The sequence below is a fragment of the Festucalex cinctus genome, chromosome 16, assembly GCF_051991245.1.
Source record: "Festucalex cinctus isolate MCC-2025b chromosome 16, RoL_Fcin_1.0, whole genome shotgun sequence".
Taxonomy (NCBI): Eukaryota; Metazoa; Chordata; class Actinopteri; order Syngnathiformes; family Syngnathidae; genus Festucalex; species Festucalex cinctus.
The window spans coordinates 3,437,095-3,454,215 of NC_135426.1; the positions used below are offsets into that span (position 1 = coordinate 3,437,095).

At 44.9% G+C, this 17,121-nt stretch overlaps 1 protein-coding gene across 1 annotated transcript in view; it reads left to right on the top strand.

Annotated features, from left to right (window-relative positions):
• plxna4 (plexin A4) overlaps positions 1 to 17,121 on the top strand; it is a 279,377-nt gene that overhangs the window by 239,269 nt on the left and 22,987 nt on the right. The window contains exons 22-27 of the mRNA XM_077499885.1: positions 2,048 to 2,316; positions 11,241 to 11,307; positions 12,371 to 12,517; positions 12,614 to 12,773; positions 15,591 to 15,694; positions 16,217 to 16,316. Coding sequence (XP_077356011.1) covers positions 2,048 to 2,316; positions 11,241 to 11,307; positions 12,371 to 12,517; positions 12,614 to 12,773; positions 15,591 to 15,694; positions 16,217 to 16,316 — 847 coding nt within the window. The remainder of the gene's footprint in view (positions 1 to 2,047; positions 2,317 to 11,240; positions 11,308 to 12,370; positions 12,518 to 12,613; positions 12,774 to 15,590; positions 15,695 to 16,216; positions 16,317 to 17,121) is intronic.

Genomic DNA, 17,121 nt, shown 5'->3' on the forward strand with positions numbered 1-17,121 from the left:
CAGTCAGTCAGGTAGAAGTCAAATCAAAATATGTGTTCATTTCTCCCTAGCGGTGACGTTGATTGACAGACATAATTGAGCGAGTCATCTCAGTCCATTAAGGCAACGATTGACCCCCATTCCACTGCCCTCAAGGTTGCCCGCTTCCGTCCCTTGATGAGAATTTGCCAGTAATAAGCAATATTAATTAGACTTTAATTGCTCTAAATGTCAAACTGCTCGGAGAGGCGATGTGCGACGGCAGCCTCATGAAGGAAGCAGAAGGCTGCGCTTAAGCTGTTTGACGCTACGCCTAATTGTTATTGATGCGGTGACAGCAATAGCCCAGGTGACGGGAAAGGATACGGTAATATTCCAGCTTTCCTGTGGAAATGTACGCAGTACGAGGATGGTGATGGAAAACGGCAGGAAAAACGTATCAAGTTGACAGCTACATGTACCGCAAAAGGGACGCCGTGTCACCGCAACGCCCGACGTTGAAAGCACGAACTCCGTCGGTGCTCGTTAGGAAAGGAAATCTGGAGGTCGCAAACGCAGCGGTTGGTGTAAACGGCGCGGGGAACGCGGCGGGCTCAACTTTGAAGCGGCGTCGTAGCAGCATCAAAGCCTCTAAATGTGCTCTCGGGAGGGCTCGCCGTTTTTTGTTGCGCTGACGAGATGCATCAAAATCTGGCTCGAGTATCTCGCCACACTTCTTCTATTTGGACGCTGTTTAGATACTTGAATGGAATGAGGTTCCCCAGGCTGCTAAATCTAGCATGTGTTTTTTTTCTCCTCCCACAGGATAATGTTTTGTTTTCTTGGCCATTTCAACATTAAATGTTTATTGTAAATATTATGTGTACAAGGCAGACTGGGGTGATGTGGATGGAGTGAGGTTCCGCAGGCTTTACACGATGACTCCTGCCAAATACTGACACCATCTTCTAGTAATTGTACTGTTTTTTTATGCATATTTCTACTTCAATGGGGTGAGGTTCCCCAGGCAGCTAAAGTTAGCACCTTTTTTTTTCTTCCCAAATGACGACGCTCTCTTCATATACTTGAACCCTATTTTCTTGTAGATGCTTGTTCTTGAATGGAATGAGGTTCCTCAGACTGCTTAAGTAAGCATGTTTGTTTTCTCCTCAGTCACGATTATACTTTGCCTTGTGCTTGTACAACTGTATGTTAAATTGTAAATATATTTCATAGACAGGGTAATGTGCCACAAATGGAGTGAGGTTCCCCAGGCTACTAAAGTTAGCATGTTTTTCTCTTTGCTCAAGATTAAACTTGTACTTGTCCAATTGTATGTTAAAATTGCATTGTATATATATTTCGTAGACAGGGTAGTGTGACAGGAATGGAGTGAGGTTCCCTAGGCTTCTAAAGTTAGCATGTTTGTTTTCTCCTCTTTCACGATTATATTTTGCCTTGTACTCGTCCAATTATAGGTTATTAGTTCATTGTAAGCATATTTAGTAGACAGGGTAGTGTGACGCAATTGGAGTGAGGTTCCCCAGGCTTCTAAAGTTAGCATGTTTGTTTTCTCCTCGTTCATGATTATATTTTTCTTTGTACTTGTCCAATTGTATGTTAAAAGTTCATCCATCCATCTATTTACTTGACCTCTTGCTCGTCAAAAGGGTCACGGGGGGTGCTGGAGCCTATCCCAGCTGGCTTCGGGCAGTAGGCGGGGTACACTCTGAACTGGTCGCCAGCCAAACGCAGGTTAAAAGTTCATTGTAAGCATATTTAGTAGACAGCGTAGTGTGACACGAATGGAGTGAGGTTCCCCAGGCTTCTAAAGTTAGCATGTTTGTTTTCTCCTCTTTTACGATTATACTTTGCCTTGTACTTATCCAATTGTATGTTAAAAGTTCATTGTAAATATATTTAGTAGAGTAGTAGAGAAGTTAGTGTGTTTTTCTCCTTCCACTTGTTGATGCTTAATCTTATGAGATGGTGTGACCTAAATTGAGCGTGGTTCCCCAATACTGCTTATGTTAGCATGTTTTGATGCAACATGATGATATATATATATATTTTTTTTTAAATGTTACAGGTTCCAGGCTACCGGCAGGAGCAGGTGGAGAAGGGCCTGAAACTGTTTGGCCAGCTGATCAACAACAAGGTGTACCTGCTGTGCTTCATCCGCACGCTGGAGGCGCAGCGGGGCTTCTCCATGCGTGACCGCGGCAACGTGGCCTCGCTGATCATGACGGTGCTGCAGAGCAAGCTGGAGTACGCCACCGACGTGCTCAAGCACCTGCTGTCCGACCTCATCGACCGCAACCTGGAGAGCAAGAACCACCCTAAGCTTTTGCTCCGCAGGTAGGACGAAGAGGGAGCAGGACGACTTTGGCCCCAACGTTCTCTTCTTCTTTTGCTTCTGAATTTTTTTTCCCCTCATCCGGTCTGCATGACTTTTGTCAGCGTCTTTATTTCTGCCGCCCTCCTCTCCTTCCCCCGTCCGTCCCAGCTTGCTTGATTACTAAATCAATGCTTAAAAGTGTGCGAACGGCGTATCTCTGGCACAGCATCTGAGCACGGCTACCCAATGATTCTTCGGCCAAGAAGTGCATGTGCGTGTACACGCGCACGCACACACATCATTCCATCTGTCCCATCTCAACCTGTGCTGAAGTACAAGCAACCAGGCAAGCTAACTAACGAGAGCCTTCCACAACCATCTGTCGCAGTCTCTGCCGCAATCTCCTCTTCCTCCTCCCACTCTTCATCTTTGGACACACGCACGTCCATTTAGTTTGGAGTATTTTATTGCTGCATGTAAACGAAAGTCTCCTTTTGCTGCCTGAAGCTCCATTATCATTCTTAGCCAGGCTTCAAGGTGTCATGTTGTATTCGGCCTTTTTTTCCCCCTGCTGTCATCAGAATCTGCATGACACGCTTCTGTCAAATTACACAAAAGGATGAACAATTGCAACCCATTTATCATCTTTGTCCCGCACAATTGAGCCATTGCTCATCCCAGCCCTCTTTTTATAGATCTACAAAATGAGGAATTAAAAAAAAAAAAAAAAAAGATAATAATTGCACCCAAAAAACACCCCAAAGTCAAATGAAGAGCTTGAAATGGTACAAAGGTGAGAGGTGAATTGGCAAATGTTACAACAAATCAGGTCAAATTAGCTAAAATGGTTTGACAGAAAGTCAAAATATCCAGACTTGAACCCCACCGAGTTGGTTCTGCAATAAACTGGACATCATGAGTTCGTTAGTGGCCAAACTTTGCCAAAGTTTCGGCCATGACGTATTACATAAGGTTTTGTTGTGTTTTGGTGAAGCAGTGGGGGTCGCCACCATTTGTAGCTTGTGGACTGAAGTCATCGGCAATGCTGCCAGGAGCATGTGATGCCGCAACACACACACACACACACCCACACACACACACACACCCACACACACACACACACACACAAACACACACAGATATGGGGCGTGTTCATCACGTTGTCCGGGATGGAAGGAAAGAAACAAAGGATGAAAGAAAGCAAGGAAGGGCGGAAGAAAGAAAGAAAGAAAAAGGACGGAAGAAGGAAAGTAAGGACGAAGAAAAGAAGAAAGAAAAGAAGGGTGGAAGAAAGAAAGAAAGAAAGAAAGAAAGAAAGAAAGAAAGAAAGAAAGAAAGAAAGAAAGAAGGAAAGGAAGGAAGGAAAGAAGGGATGGAAGGAAAGAAAGAAAGGATGAAAGAAAGGAAGGAAGGGTGGAAGAACGAAGAAAGAAAGAAAGAAAGAAAGAAAGAAAGAAAGAAAGAAAGAAAGAAAGAAAGAAAGAAAGTGTTATGGTGCCGTGAGGCAAAGCAAGGCCAGGACCCAGGATGCAGAGCGAGAGACAAAGTCCACAGTTTATTGTTCACAAAAGTATCAACAGAAAATCACCTTGCTCAGGGAAAAAGTTCTAGAAAACAAAGTAGCAACAAAAAACACCTTGTTCAGGGACGAGAAAACACTAAAGCGCAAAGTAGCAACATAAAACACTAGGGACCAAAGTAGCAACAGAAAGAGTCGTCTTAATAGACCGGTAGAAAGAGAAACAAAAAACCACTACAAGCCGGAGAACAGGAACGAGACTACCCAAGGTTGTGGCAGGAGGAGACAAGCAAACGTAGCAGGTATGGCAAGGGAATCTTCCGGCACAGAACCAAAGGAGGGGCTGGTTAAATAAGTGGTTGGTAGTGATATGCTTCTCGGGTCAAATCCCTGAAGCGTGTGCCGAGTAATGTAGATGAGTGGTTCATGAACGGCGTGTCAGTGTGTGTGTTGATGACGTACGTGGTGACGTTTGAAGCCCCACGAAGCAGGTGCACCACGTGACTGATTCAGGAAATTATTCGCTAGGTTTGAGTGTAGTTCGAAATAAAAGCGGCAAAGAAACGCTATGGATTCCCCTTCACTTTTTGTGTTTTCGGGTCCCTTATTGCGCTACTTTTTTTGCTTTTGGCATTCGAGTTGACGAGCTTCTTTTTGCGATGGAACCAGCAAGAAAGAGATTTTCCCTTGTTTGGGACTGGAGCACTTTGAGGAGATCTCACCTCAGAAGGTAATGCACTGCAATTACGGTACTATTTGAACAGATTCCAATAATAAAATACAATGTGACAACACATAAAATTCACATTTTTCTGTTCACAGTTGAAAGTCCCCTTCAGTACTGGGAATCACAGAAATATACGCGTCCAATTCTATACAAGCTTGCTATCTCATATCGATGCACCCCTGGCTTCATCAGTACCATGTGAAAGAGTTTTTTTCCAAAGCAGGTGAAATTCTCTGCAAAAAAAAAGAAACCGCCTGAGTCCAAAAACTTCGGAAAAAATATTGTTTTTAAATAAAAATGAATAAGCACTTTATTTTACCTCATTTCACATTTTCACTTGTTGCATAAGCTCAAACATAGACAAAGTAACACAGAACAATTCATGTTAAAACACTCCTCAAATATATATTCTTTTGTATTTAGAGCATGATTTACACCCCACCATTTTACTGCATGCACCAAGCATGTTATACATTTTTCTGTCCACATGATGGCGTAGTCGAGGAAATGAATCATCTTGAAGCCCCATACGTGTGTGTGAAGCATTTCACTGCAGGGCTTCACTGCTTTATGGGGCTTCATTTTGCGATCACTAGTGGTTGGCTCATCAGGCTGATGAGCCCCAGGTGTGGGAGCAGGCCTCTGCCTGCGATGTTGGCGCCACCTCCTGCCACACTCCGGAACTGCAGTGAGAGAGAACAGAACCATGACGGTACCCCCCCCAAGGAACGCCACCCGGCGTTCGACCAGGCTTACCAGGGTTACGGGCATAGAACTCCCGCAGCAGTTGCGGGTCCAAAATGAGGGCACGTGAGATCCAGGAGCGGTCCTCCGGGCCGTACCCCTCCCAGTCGACGAGATACTGGAACCCTCTGCCCCGCCTGCGGACATCAAGGATGCGATTCACGGTGTATGCAGGGTGTCCATCAATGATCCGGGGAGGAGGCGGCGGCGGGGCGGGTGGCTGGAGGGGGCTATCCGTGACCGGTTTCAGAAGGGACACATGGAAAACGGGGTGGATCCTGAGGGTTTGACGGGAGCTGGAGTCGGACAGCATTGGGGTTGATGATCTTGTCAATGGGGAAAGGGCCAATGAAGCGCGGAGCCATTTTGCGGGAGTCCACTTGAAGGGGCAGGTCATGTGCGGATAGCCAGACACGCTGTCCCACTTGGTAGTCGGGGGCTGGGGTTCTCCTCCGGTCAGCCAGACGCCGGTTGCGCTCCGCTGTCCTGGACAGCGCTGTTCGAGCCTCCCTCCAGACTCGTCTGGCACGGCGGAAGTGGGCATGGATGGACGGGACGGCAACTTCGGACTCTTGGCTGGGAAAGAGAGGGGGTTGGTAGCCTGAGGTCACCTTAAATGGGGACATGCCTGTGGCAGTGCTGATCAGAGTGTTATGCGTGTATTCCACCCATGGGAGGTGTGTGGACCAGGAGGCAGGAAGGCGTGAGGCTACGCAGCGCAGAGCTGTTTCCAGGTCTTGATTGGCACGCTCCGTCTGACCGTTGGTTTGGGGGTGGTAGCCGGAGGAGAGACTGGGAGAGATCCCAGCGCCCGACAGAACGCCTTCCAGACTTGAGAGGTGAATTGTGGACCCCTGTCCGACACGATGTCTATGGGGATTCCGTGGAGCCTGAATACATGCTGGACCAATAGGTTAGCAGTCTCCAAGGCGGTGGGGAGTTTTGGGAGGGGAACATAATGAACCGACTTGGAGAATCTATCGACGATGGTAAGGATTGTGTCATTGCCCTCGGATGGGGGAAGTCCAGTGACGAAATCCACCGCGATATGAGACCATGGCCGAGAGGGTTTGGGCAAGGGGCGTAATAGGCCTGCCGGTGCTTGATGGGAAGGTTTATTGCGGGCGCAAACTGAGCATGAGGCAACAAAAGCCCGAACATCGGCAGCCATGGTCGGCCACCAGAAGCGCTGCTGGATCAGGGAGAGTGTCCGGTGGATCCCAGAGTGGCAAGCGATTCTTGAAGTATGCCCCCAGAGGAGCACGGGAGTCCTGGCGGCAGGTGGAACAAACAGTCTCCCTGGAGGACATTCATCTGGAACTGGTTGGTTGCCAAGTGCCTCCTGAACTTCCTTCTCCATTCGCCAACGCATCGCCCCGACCACACACTCAGGGGAGAGGATCATGCTTGAGTCTCTCTCTTCCTCTCCATAGGCGAACTGCCGGGAGAGGGCGTCAGGTTTCAGGTTTCGGGAACCGGGGCGGTAGGTGAGTGTGAAGTTGAAGCGTCCGAGGAAGAGAGCCCAACGAGCCTGACGGGAGTTCAATCGTTTGGCAGAGCGAAGATAGGACAAGTTCTTGTGGTCCGTCCAAACAATGAAGGGATGTGCTGCACCCTCCAGCCAATGCCGCCACTCTTGGAGGGCTAGGACCACTGCCAGGAGTTCGCGGTTGCCCACATCATAGTTGCGCTCCGCCGGGGAAAGCCGACGGGAGAAGTAAGCACAGGGGTGTAAATTTTGGTCCGCAGGCAGGCGCTGAGAGAGGACGGCCCCCACTCCTGAATCAGACGCATCCACCTCTACCACGAACTGCTGCTCGGGATCTGGGTGGGCAGGAACAGGGGCATTAACAAAGAGCTCTTTCAGCCGGTTAAAAGCACATTGAGCATCAGCAGACCACACGAAGCGAAGTTTGTTTGAGGTCAAAAGCGTGAGAGGAGCAGCTATACTACTATAGTTACGGATGAATCTCCTATAGAAATTAGCGAACCCAAGGAAACGTTGTAGCTGCTTCCGATTGGTAGGCAGAGGCCACTCTTTGACCGCTTCGATCTTGGTGGGGTCGGCCCTGAGTCGCCCCTTTTCTATCACATAGCCCAGGAACTTAACAGTGGAAACATGGAATTCGCATTTCTCAGCTTTAACATACAGCTTGTTTTCTTGTAACCTCCCCAGGACGTCTCTTACGTGACCCACATGCTCTTCATGTGATCGAGAAAAGATGAGAATATCGTCTAGGTATGCAAAAACATTCTTATCTAGCAGGTCTCTGAGTACATCATTCACAAATGACTGGAATGTTGCTGGAGCGTTTGTGAGCCCAAAGGGCATGACCAAATACTCAAAATGTCCCAAATGTGTATTGAAGGCAGTTTTCCACTCGTCGCCGTCACGTATCCTTACCAGGTGGTAGGCGTTTCGGAGGTCCAATTTGGTAAACACCATTGCATTGTGGAGGGGGCTGAATGCAGCGTCCAGGAGCGGCAGAGGGTACTTGTTCTTAACTGTGATGGTGTTTAAGCCAGTGTAGTCAATGCAAGGGCGCAGAGTTTTGTCCTTCTTTTCCACAAAGAAAAACCCTGCGCCTAATGAGATGAGGACGGTCTTATAAGTCCTGCAGCTAGTGATTCGGTGATGTATTTTTCCATTGCTTCCCGTTCGGGTTTGGTCAAGTTGTATAGTCTGTGTGTTGGGAGTGGAGCCCCAGGGAGCAGTTCTATAACACAGTCATAGGGTCTATGGGGGGGAAGGGAGCACGCCAAGTCTTTACTGAAAACTGCCTCTAAATCATGGTATTCTCTGGGGACGTTACTTAGGTCGATATCTTTTGAGGAGTGGGAGGAGTTAGGGCCCCTGGCGGGTAGGGCTGACTTTAGACAGTGGGCATGGCAATAGTTGCTCCAGTTCCGTATAGTACCTGTGGACCAGTCTACGTGGGGGTTATGCAGCTTCAACCAGGGAATCCCTAGAATTGTGGTGTTGAGGGGGGAGGAAATCACATAGAACTCAATTACTTCATGGTGGTTACTAGAGAGTGTCAGATTAATGGGTGTGGTTCTGTGTGCAACCCTTTCTAGAAGCCTTCCGTCGACTGCCAGAACTTTCTTGGGGGAGGTCAGTGGAGTCAGGGAGAGATTGTGGTTTTTAACATAGTCAATGTCTATGAAATTGTCATCGGCTCCTGAGTCTATCAGCACCTGGACAGGTAACGAGCAACGTGACGTGTGAATCATACCTGGTACATTGATTTGGGAGGAAGAGGGGGAAGATATTCGGCTCACCAGTGCCTCCCTTCTGACTGGTGAGCCCCGGCTTTTGGCAACTCTGGGCAGCTTGCCAAGAAGTGGCCCCCCTGGCCGCAGTACAGGCACAGTCGGTTCCTCATGCGTCGCTGTCGTTCGACAGGGGTGAGTCGAGCCCTCCCAACTCCATGGGCTCTTCGCGAGGTGTCGTGCTGGATAGGAGTTCGGGAGCGGTGCCAGGAGATGAGGTGGTGGAGTTCCCCAAGACGGTTGAGCTGGACGGTGAGAAAGTCGACGAGCGATGAGCCAGGTCCATCTTCTTCTCTCGCCGTCTCTCCCTGAGCCGATTGTCTATCCGAGTAGCTAATGTAATAAGGTCATTTAGTGAGTTACATTCTTCCCTTAAAGCCAACTCATCTTTTATCTCCCCAGCGAGCCCCTTTTGAAAAATTGTTTGTAACTCAGAGTCCCCCCACCCGCTACTAGCTGCCAGAATCTGGAAAGTTAATGCGTATTGAGAGACAGAGTGGCTACCTTGACGTAAATCCAGCAACTGGCCAACTGCTTCCTTGCCTCACACCGGGTGATCAAAAATGCGTTTCATTTCTCCGGTAAACTGTTCATAATCGTTTAGCACTGCCGATCCTTGTTCAGCGATTGCCAAGGCCCAAGCGGCCGCTTGTCCTGATAACAGACTCATAATGAAGGCGATTTTTGACTGGGCAGTAGCATAAGTACCGGGTTGCTGGTTAAACACTAATCTACATTGTAGCAAAAACTGAGCACATGGAATCGGAATAAATGGCTCTCTGGGAGAAGACGGCTGGGAGGCTGGAGGGGTTGCCGCCGATGGAGGGGGCGAGCAACCAGAGGAGCTGGATGACGGCAGTTGGTGACTCATGGCTGCCATCTGCTCGTTCAGCCGGTCCACACTGGTGGTGAGTTGCTGTAGGTGGTCCGTCACTCGTTGCAGGGTTGATTGGTGTTGTCCAACAAATGCTCCTTGTGCCAAAAGAGCACTCTTTAAGCGCTCTGACTCTGCTGGGTCCATTATGGCCGGAAGATTCTGTTATGGTGCCGTGAGGCAAAGCAAGGCCAGGACCCAGGATGCAGAGCGAGAGACAAAGTCCACAGTTTATTGTTCACAAAAGTATCAACAGAAAATCACCTTGCTCAGGGAAAAAGTTCTAGAAAACAAAGTAGCAACAAAAAACACCTTGTTCAGGGACGAGAAAACACTAAAGCGCAAAGTAGCAACATAACACATTAGGGACCAAAGTAGCAACAGAAAGAGTCGTCTTAATAGACCGGTAGAAAGAGAAACAAAAAACCACTACAAGCCGGAGAACAGGAACTAGACTACCCAAGGGTGTGGCAGGAGGAGACACGCAAACGTAGCAGGTATGGCAAGGGAATCTTCCGGCACAGAACCAAAGGAGGGGCTGGTTAAATAAGTGGTTGGCTCATCAGGCTGATGAGCCCCAGGTGTGGGAGCAGGCGATGTTGGCGCCACCTCCTGCCACACTCCAGAACTGCAGTGAGAGACAACAGAACCATGACAGAAAGAAAGAAAGAAAGAAAGAAAGAAAGAAAGAAAGAAAGAAAGAAAGATGGAAGGAGGAAAGGAAGGATGAAGGAAGGAAGTAAAGAAAGAAGGGATGGAAGGAAAGAAAGAAAGGATGAAAGAAAGGAAGGAAAGGATGGAAGAACGAAGGAGGAAAGGCGAGAGGCTCCAAGCTAATCCCCCCCCCAGGCAGGTGTTGATTTGTGGCAGGCCGTCCCACTGGCACGGTGGTCTTCGGTCGCTGTGAAGCCCCTTCAAGTGCCTGTCTGGGCGTCGAGCTTGCAGGTGGCCGCCCAAACTCTCCCACAATAGGAAGCTAATCCTGAAATATTGATGCCTTTTAAATGCAGGTGCAGTCCCCCGCTGCCGGACACCAAAAAAAACAAAAACGTATTTCCGATCCTCGCATGTGCCCTCGCCAACGCCGCTGATGTTTTTGATGCATGCATCAGTCATTCATTCACACGCGACTGACACACGCTGGATGCCAGACGCTGAAGGAGACACGCATTGATTGGCTTTCTATTGTGTGCGGATCGAGTGTCAGTGCAGTCTGGTTTGCTAACGAGGCCAGGGTTGGTCCAGGGAGCACATCAATCCAACGGGATCAAATCGAGCCTTTTAACTCATTCACTGCCAGTCATTATAGAAAATTTTTACATTTCCAATACTCACGTGATATTACATTCAATAATTATATATAAACCGAATCTACCAAATAACAGAATAGACTCCCTACTTTTTGTCCCGTCCCGTTCTTTTATAATTGACAGCAGAAAAATGTAGGTTTGCCAAAATACAGCCATTTCTCCCATGGACTCTGAAACTGTGTTTATTTCCTATAAAATGGGGCAATGATGTCATCTACCGGTGGTTGGGCATCAGTAAAGTTGTTTCCAAGTTTGATATTTACAGTGGAGCATGCTCAGATTCGCCCCCATTTAGCACCGCTCTAAAAAATACAATTGACAAGTATACTTGTCAAAGGCAGTGAATGTTAATTGCTTTGCATGGTATTCAAATCCCCGTTTTGTGACACTGCAAAAATGTTTGTGTAACCGAGAGGCATCATAACCATGTCGATACTGAATATTGATGAGGGACTATGTCGTGTTTATGATGTGATGTTGTGTCTCCCCCTCCGCAGGACCGAGTCGGTGGCAGAAAAAATGCTGACCAACTGGTTCACCTTTCTCCTCTATAAGTTTCTCAAGGTAACACAAAACGTTGTTTAAATGTTGCTTCCAAAGGGAATTTTTTTTTCCAAGCACTTGTTTTCAATTCATGAATAGGAGTAGTCAATGGCAAACAGTGTTTGGCCCACCGCACCAAAGTGGACCGTCATGACAAAATTCCCATTGCCAACTAGAGATGTAACGATATCGGCAATATTGTGATATTAAAACTGCCACAATATATCATCGTCATCATGTCACGATATTAAAAGCAGCACATCTGTTCAAAAGGTCAGGTTGATTTCCATTTGTGCAGTTCTAGCACCCTCTTGTGGCTATATTTTTTATTTTTTTTATTTTTTTTATTTTATTTTTTTAGTGCAGTTTAATTTTCACAAGGCACGTTTTGGCCAGTCTATGTTTCAAATCTACGCTAATGGTCAGATGAACATATGCTTGTGAAGCAAGTCAATATGTGGAGGAGTTCTGTATTCTATATATAATATTTATATTTTTTTATATTTTTGCTGCTGTCTTGTACATAAGCACAATATTGTGTTTTTTTTATTTTATTTTTTATTATTTTATTTATTTATTTATTTTTTATTCGTATGAGCTCTTTTTTTTTTTTTTTTTTTTTTTTTTACAATATTGTGACCTTTTTTAAATATCGGCAACCTCCCCACAATATTGTGATAATTATCGTATTGTGATCTTCGTATCGTAATAATAATGTATCATGATGTTTAGATATCATTACATTCCTACTGCCAACTCCACACATTTTGAAATATAATCCCAGATTGATGTGTTGACTCGCAACCTCCGCTGAGATTTGGTAAAATGATTGTTCTGACTTAAACTAGACTAAAACGTTGACAGTTTTTGTTGACTAAAACTAGATGAATAAAGTTATTTTCTTGGACTAAAATAAAGACTTAAAATGGTCGATTTATAGTCGACTAAAAATGGACTAAATAAAAATGGGACAAGGTTGACTAACTGTGACAAAAATGAACAAACGTGATTGAACCTGGACTAAAACTGAGACTAAATTTAAAAATGGTGGATCAAATGAACACTCGTCCAAACCTTTTGACAGGAGTGCGCGGGCGAGCCGCTCTTCTCGCTTTTCTGCGCCATCAAGCAGCAGATGGAGAAGGGCCCCATTGACTCCATCACGGGAGAGGCTCGCTACTCCCTAAGCGAGGACAAACTCATCAGACAGCAGATCGACTACAAAACGCTGGTGAGGAGGAGGCGGAGCAAAGGGGTCACCGAGGCCTCAACATGACCATTCCGGTTACCGGCGGCTCACATGGTGTGTCATTGTGTGGGGCCTCAGGTGGTGAACTGCATCCACCCGGAGAATGAGAAGAGTCCGGAGCTCCAGGTGAAAGCGCTCAACTGTGACACCATCAGCCAAGTGAAGGAGAAGATCCTGGACGCCATTTACAAGAACGTGCCGCACTCGCACCGCCTCAAGGCCTCCGACATGGACTTAGGTATGACCACCGTCTCCTTCCGGCGGATCGTTACAAGAATCGGAATAGTTCAACCTACATTTTGTAACGTTCATGCTTGTCATGCTTTTGTTTTTGTCGTCACAAATATACCAAGCAAGTTTCGGAATAGGTTCCTTTTCAGTTACTTCCACTCTACGGCTGCTTTCCTTTCCAAAATGATTCAATATTAGGCAATAGGGGTGTTAAAAAAAAATAATTGATTCGGCAATATATCGCAATATTACAACTTGCAATTCTCGAATCGATTCAGCCAAGGCAGCCGAATCGCTTTTTAAACATACATTTTTGATCGGAAAAATATTCAACAAAACGTCATACTTAAAATTCACACTTCAATTGTGAAAGAATGTTATAATAATGGAGCATTAAGCCTTAATATTTTTATTTGAATGCTGTTCAAACATGAAACAGATTACAACCTGTTTGTTAAATAGTTGCTCATAGTTATAAGACTGAAGTTTCAAATAAATATATAATACATTTTCATAAAAATCTTACAGTGTACATGTACAAGTATACTGAATAGAATTTTTTTAATTTGAGTTAAAAAAAAATCGCAACAATTGACTTCGGGATTAATCGGTATCGAATCGAACCATGACCTATGAATCGTGATATGAATCGAATCGTCAGGTACTAGGTAAATCACACCCCGATTAGGCAAGGTTATTTTAGTTAACTAAAACTAACGAACAAAATCTAAAACTAAAATTCAAAAAACAATTTCGTAAACGAAATAAAATAACGAAAATGCTTTTTAAAAAAACGAAAACGAACTGCAACTACATTTTATGTTTACAAACTAACTAGAACTATAATGATAGCAAAAAATGTCCTTTGTTTTAGTATTTGCTAATTAATTGAATGCATGAGCCTTTGGGGATGATTTGAAATGTGATTTGAAGTCAATTAATTTTTATATGAACCGGAATAAGGACGTTTGAAAGTGTGTCGCACAGAAGTGACGTCATCTGGCAACAGCCAATAGAAAAGCACCTTCACATGACGTCGCTCCCATGCTGTTTTTTAAATATTGCACACAAAAACTAAAAGAAACTAACTAAAACTAAACTAAAACTAAGCATTTATTAAATAACTAAAACTAATAATAAAAACTAACAAAACCACACCGAAAACTAATTAAACTAAATTGAAAAAACAAAACTCAAAACCAACTCAAATGAAAAATTCCAAAACTTGAATCACCCTGCTGGTATCGTGTTCCTGGTTGTCTTCTGGAAAGAAGGACCCAGTGTATCCTGTTGGGTATTGGAACCACTCTTAAGTTGTGAAGATTGCTTTAACGTCTCCTTTTTTTTTTTCCGGGACCAAATTGTTTTCCCGACCCCCCTTTGGGTCGCCTGTTATTGTTGTTTGACCTGTGGGAAAACACAAAGGAGCTTGTCTCGACAGGCTTTTCCATTTTTAGACACATCGGTGTGTCCAAGTCATACAATATATCACACACTCCTGAGTCCACACTTCAATTCCGTCATCCCACGTTCTAGTTGATGCTTTGATCAGATTGCACATTTTTCACCAGACGAATACTAGATTAGAATAAAACTCCATTAATACACAATAATTGGGACTAAATCAGTATGCATTTTCGTCGACTAAAAAAAGACGAGACGGAAATTTGTCTCACTTAAAGACTGGACTCAAATCTGTGGACACTTTAGTTCACGAACAAAGACGGGATGAGAATGATGATTTTTGTAAAATCCTGTCAATTCTTTCAGCGTAACATGAATGCAACAGTTATAGGCTAACATTCAAACAATGTTAACTCATTCACTCGCCGCCATTTTCACAGAAGCAACCCCCTTTGCTCCTGGCTGTTTTACTGGATTTTGCCTGATTTTACAAGGTCTACAGAACATTGTGTTCTATTTCTATAAAAACATGGAACCTACAAAAAGAAAGATTAAAGTCTCTTCTTTCATCAAGAAAAAAATGTGTATTTCCATCTGTTTCCGTTTTGCAGCAATTAGCATTTGAATAAGTTTCATAAATTTTCACAAATCTATTTCAGATTGTAACTGAGCTTTTTGTCAACATGGCCCTGGTTGATCTCTTATACTCTGCTGCCACCTGCTGGCCGCTAGAGTAATAACTACCATTTATTTAATCGTTCGTTGAAGTTGAGAGCTTCTGTATGCTCTAGCATAAAAAAAATAAAAACATAAAAAACGTATAAATACCTCTTTGGGACACTCAAAAATTTAAAGTAGAACGTATTTAAATGTTTTTGGGGAGCAAATTAGTTAATCTGCCTGCTAACTAATGCTATCTAACTTGCGAGCTTGTAGCTGTTATTGTTTCTGTAAAGCTGTTTTACATCAAAAAGATGACAGAAAATTTGATGTGAAGTCATTTTTTGATTAGATGGAAATGTTCAAAATTATATGCTGACAACAAAAATGTAAAAGGGTGATGAAAACTAAACTAAAATGTTGACGGTTTCTGTTGGCTAAAATTAGATGAATAACATTGTTTTTCCTTGGACTAAAACAATGACTGAAATGAGTCAACTAAAATGTGATTAAATAAAAATTAGATGAAGTTGGCTAAGTATGATAAAAACGAACAAGTGTTCTGGAAATTGGACGAAAACTGCGACTAAATTTAAAAATGGCAGATAAAATCAACACTACTGCTGATTCGACTCAATCATCCATAGACAGACCTCTGTAATTGACGTTTTATTTCTTTCCCTGCCATAATTGGACGGAGGAATGTGGGTGGGGGGTATCTTTTGCTCACCTGTTGAATGCATGAATGTGTATTTTCCAGAGTGGCGTCAAGGGCGAGGCCAGCGCGTGATCTTACAGGACGAGGACGTCACCACCAAGATTGAAGGCGACTGGAAGAGACTCAACATGCTGGCCCACTATCAGGTAACTCCCTCCCCCCATTGTGGCTCCATTCAGAACACATAATAGGAGCATGTCTGAGGGCTGCCCAGACGCGGGGATACAAAGATCCTCCCCCCCTCCCCTCGGTTCCCCTCCCCTGCCTTCATATGATATCAACATTGGCGATTGAGTGAAGTCACGATAGGATCTTAATAATCGGCCAAGCGCAAAAAGGCCCCGGGTGCTTTATTCCCTGTCCTATCCAAGCAAACAATGATAGAGATCACTTCAATTAACCCTGCAGCCATTATTCACAACATTCTCACACTGTGTCTGTGTGTGTGTGTGTGTTTGCGTGCATAAACCATCCCACTTGTGTTAATTGAAACCAGTTTGGATGAACTGACAAATGCATGCTCACGCAACACACTACACATTCGCACCGCTGGAGCCCGTTTTTATTGGAGACGTCACACAAACTGTCAATCAGCTGGGTGCAGCTGACAAGAAACATGTTGCAGTTCTGTAAAAGTTGAGATTAGGAATTGTTGTTTGGTTTTGTAGGTGCCCGACAACGCGGTGATGGCCTTGGTTCCCAAGCAAGTCACGGCGTACAATTCGGTCAACAACTCCACCGTTTCTCGAACGTCTGCCAGCAAATACGGTGAGTGCCTTCCTTTTGTCAACATCAGTCATGTCAGGAGATCTCGTCCAGGGTTGGTCGATGCAGAATCAGAAAATAGGCCGGGAGGGAGGGGTGGAGAAGTGGCAGTAAAACGGGCTAAAACCCAAATGTGGCAGCGGAGGCACGGCAAAAGACATTTTCCATTTCAATTCATTCCATTCGGAAAAATGGATTTGTAAAAATTGAGCTAGAACCTTGGTCAAGGTTCCAAAGGCACGGTACTACTGTACAACTGTGAAAAATTTATCCTATTTATTTATATTCGGGTTTGGTGTGGAGGATGAGGACCCAAGTGCAGGGAGGAACAGTGAGGAGGTAGATGTGCTCAAGAAGGGATAGTTTAATAAGACAAAAACTAAAAGATAATCCAGGAAACAGATTCCAAAACGAGAGCAAACAAATACAGAGAATCAACTAGACTTAACTGAAGACCAGGAACAGAGGAACCATAACCGCGACATAACGGCAACAATGCACCCACGCAGACTGAACAAAAACAGCAGATATGGCCCCGTCCACACGAAAGCCAGTTCCAATGTACCCGCATAAGTTTCTTACCGTTTGGGCAGTTGGTCCACATGTTTCTGAGCTCGAAACCGATGACTTTTGGAACTGTGCTCTAGAGTGGGAAGATTTTAAAACGTACCCCGTACATTCCAATGTGGACACCATATGCCGGTTGGATACTCTTCTAGTGATGATCTCATTCTCGCATGACTGCGTACGAACCGCCAGTCTGTCAACAACAATGGCGGATAGCCATGTTTTGCACACCCTCCTAGAT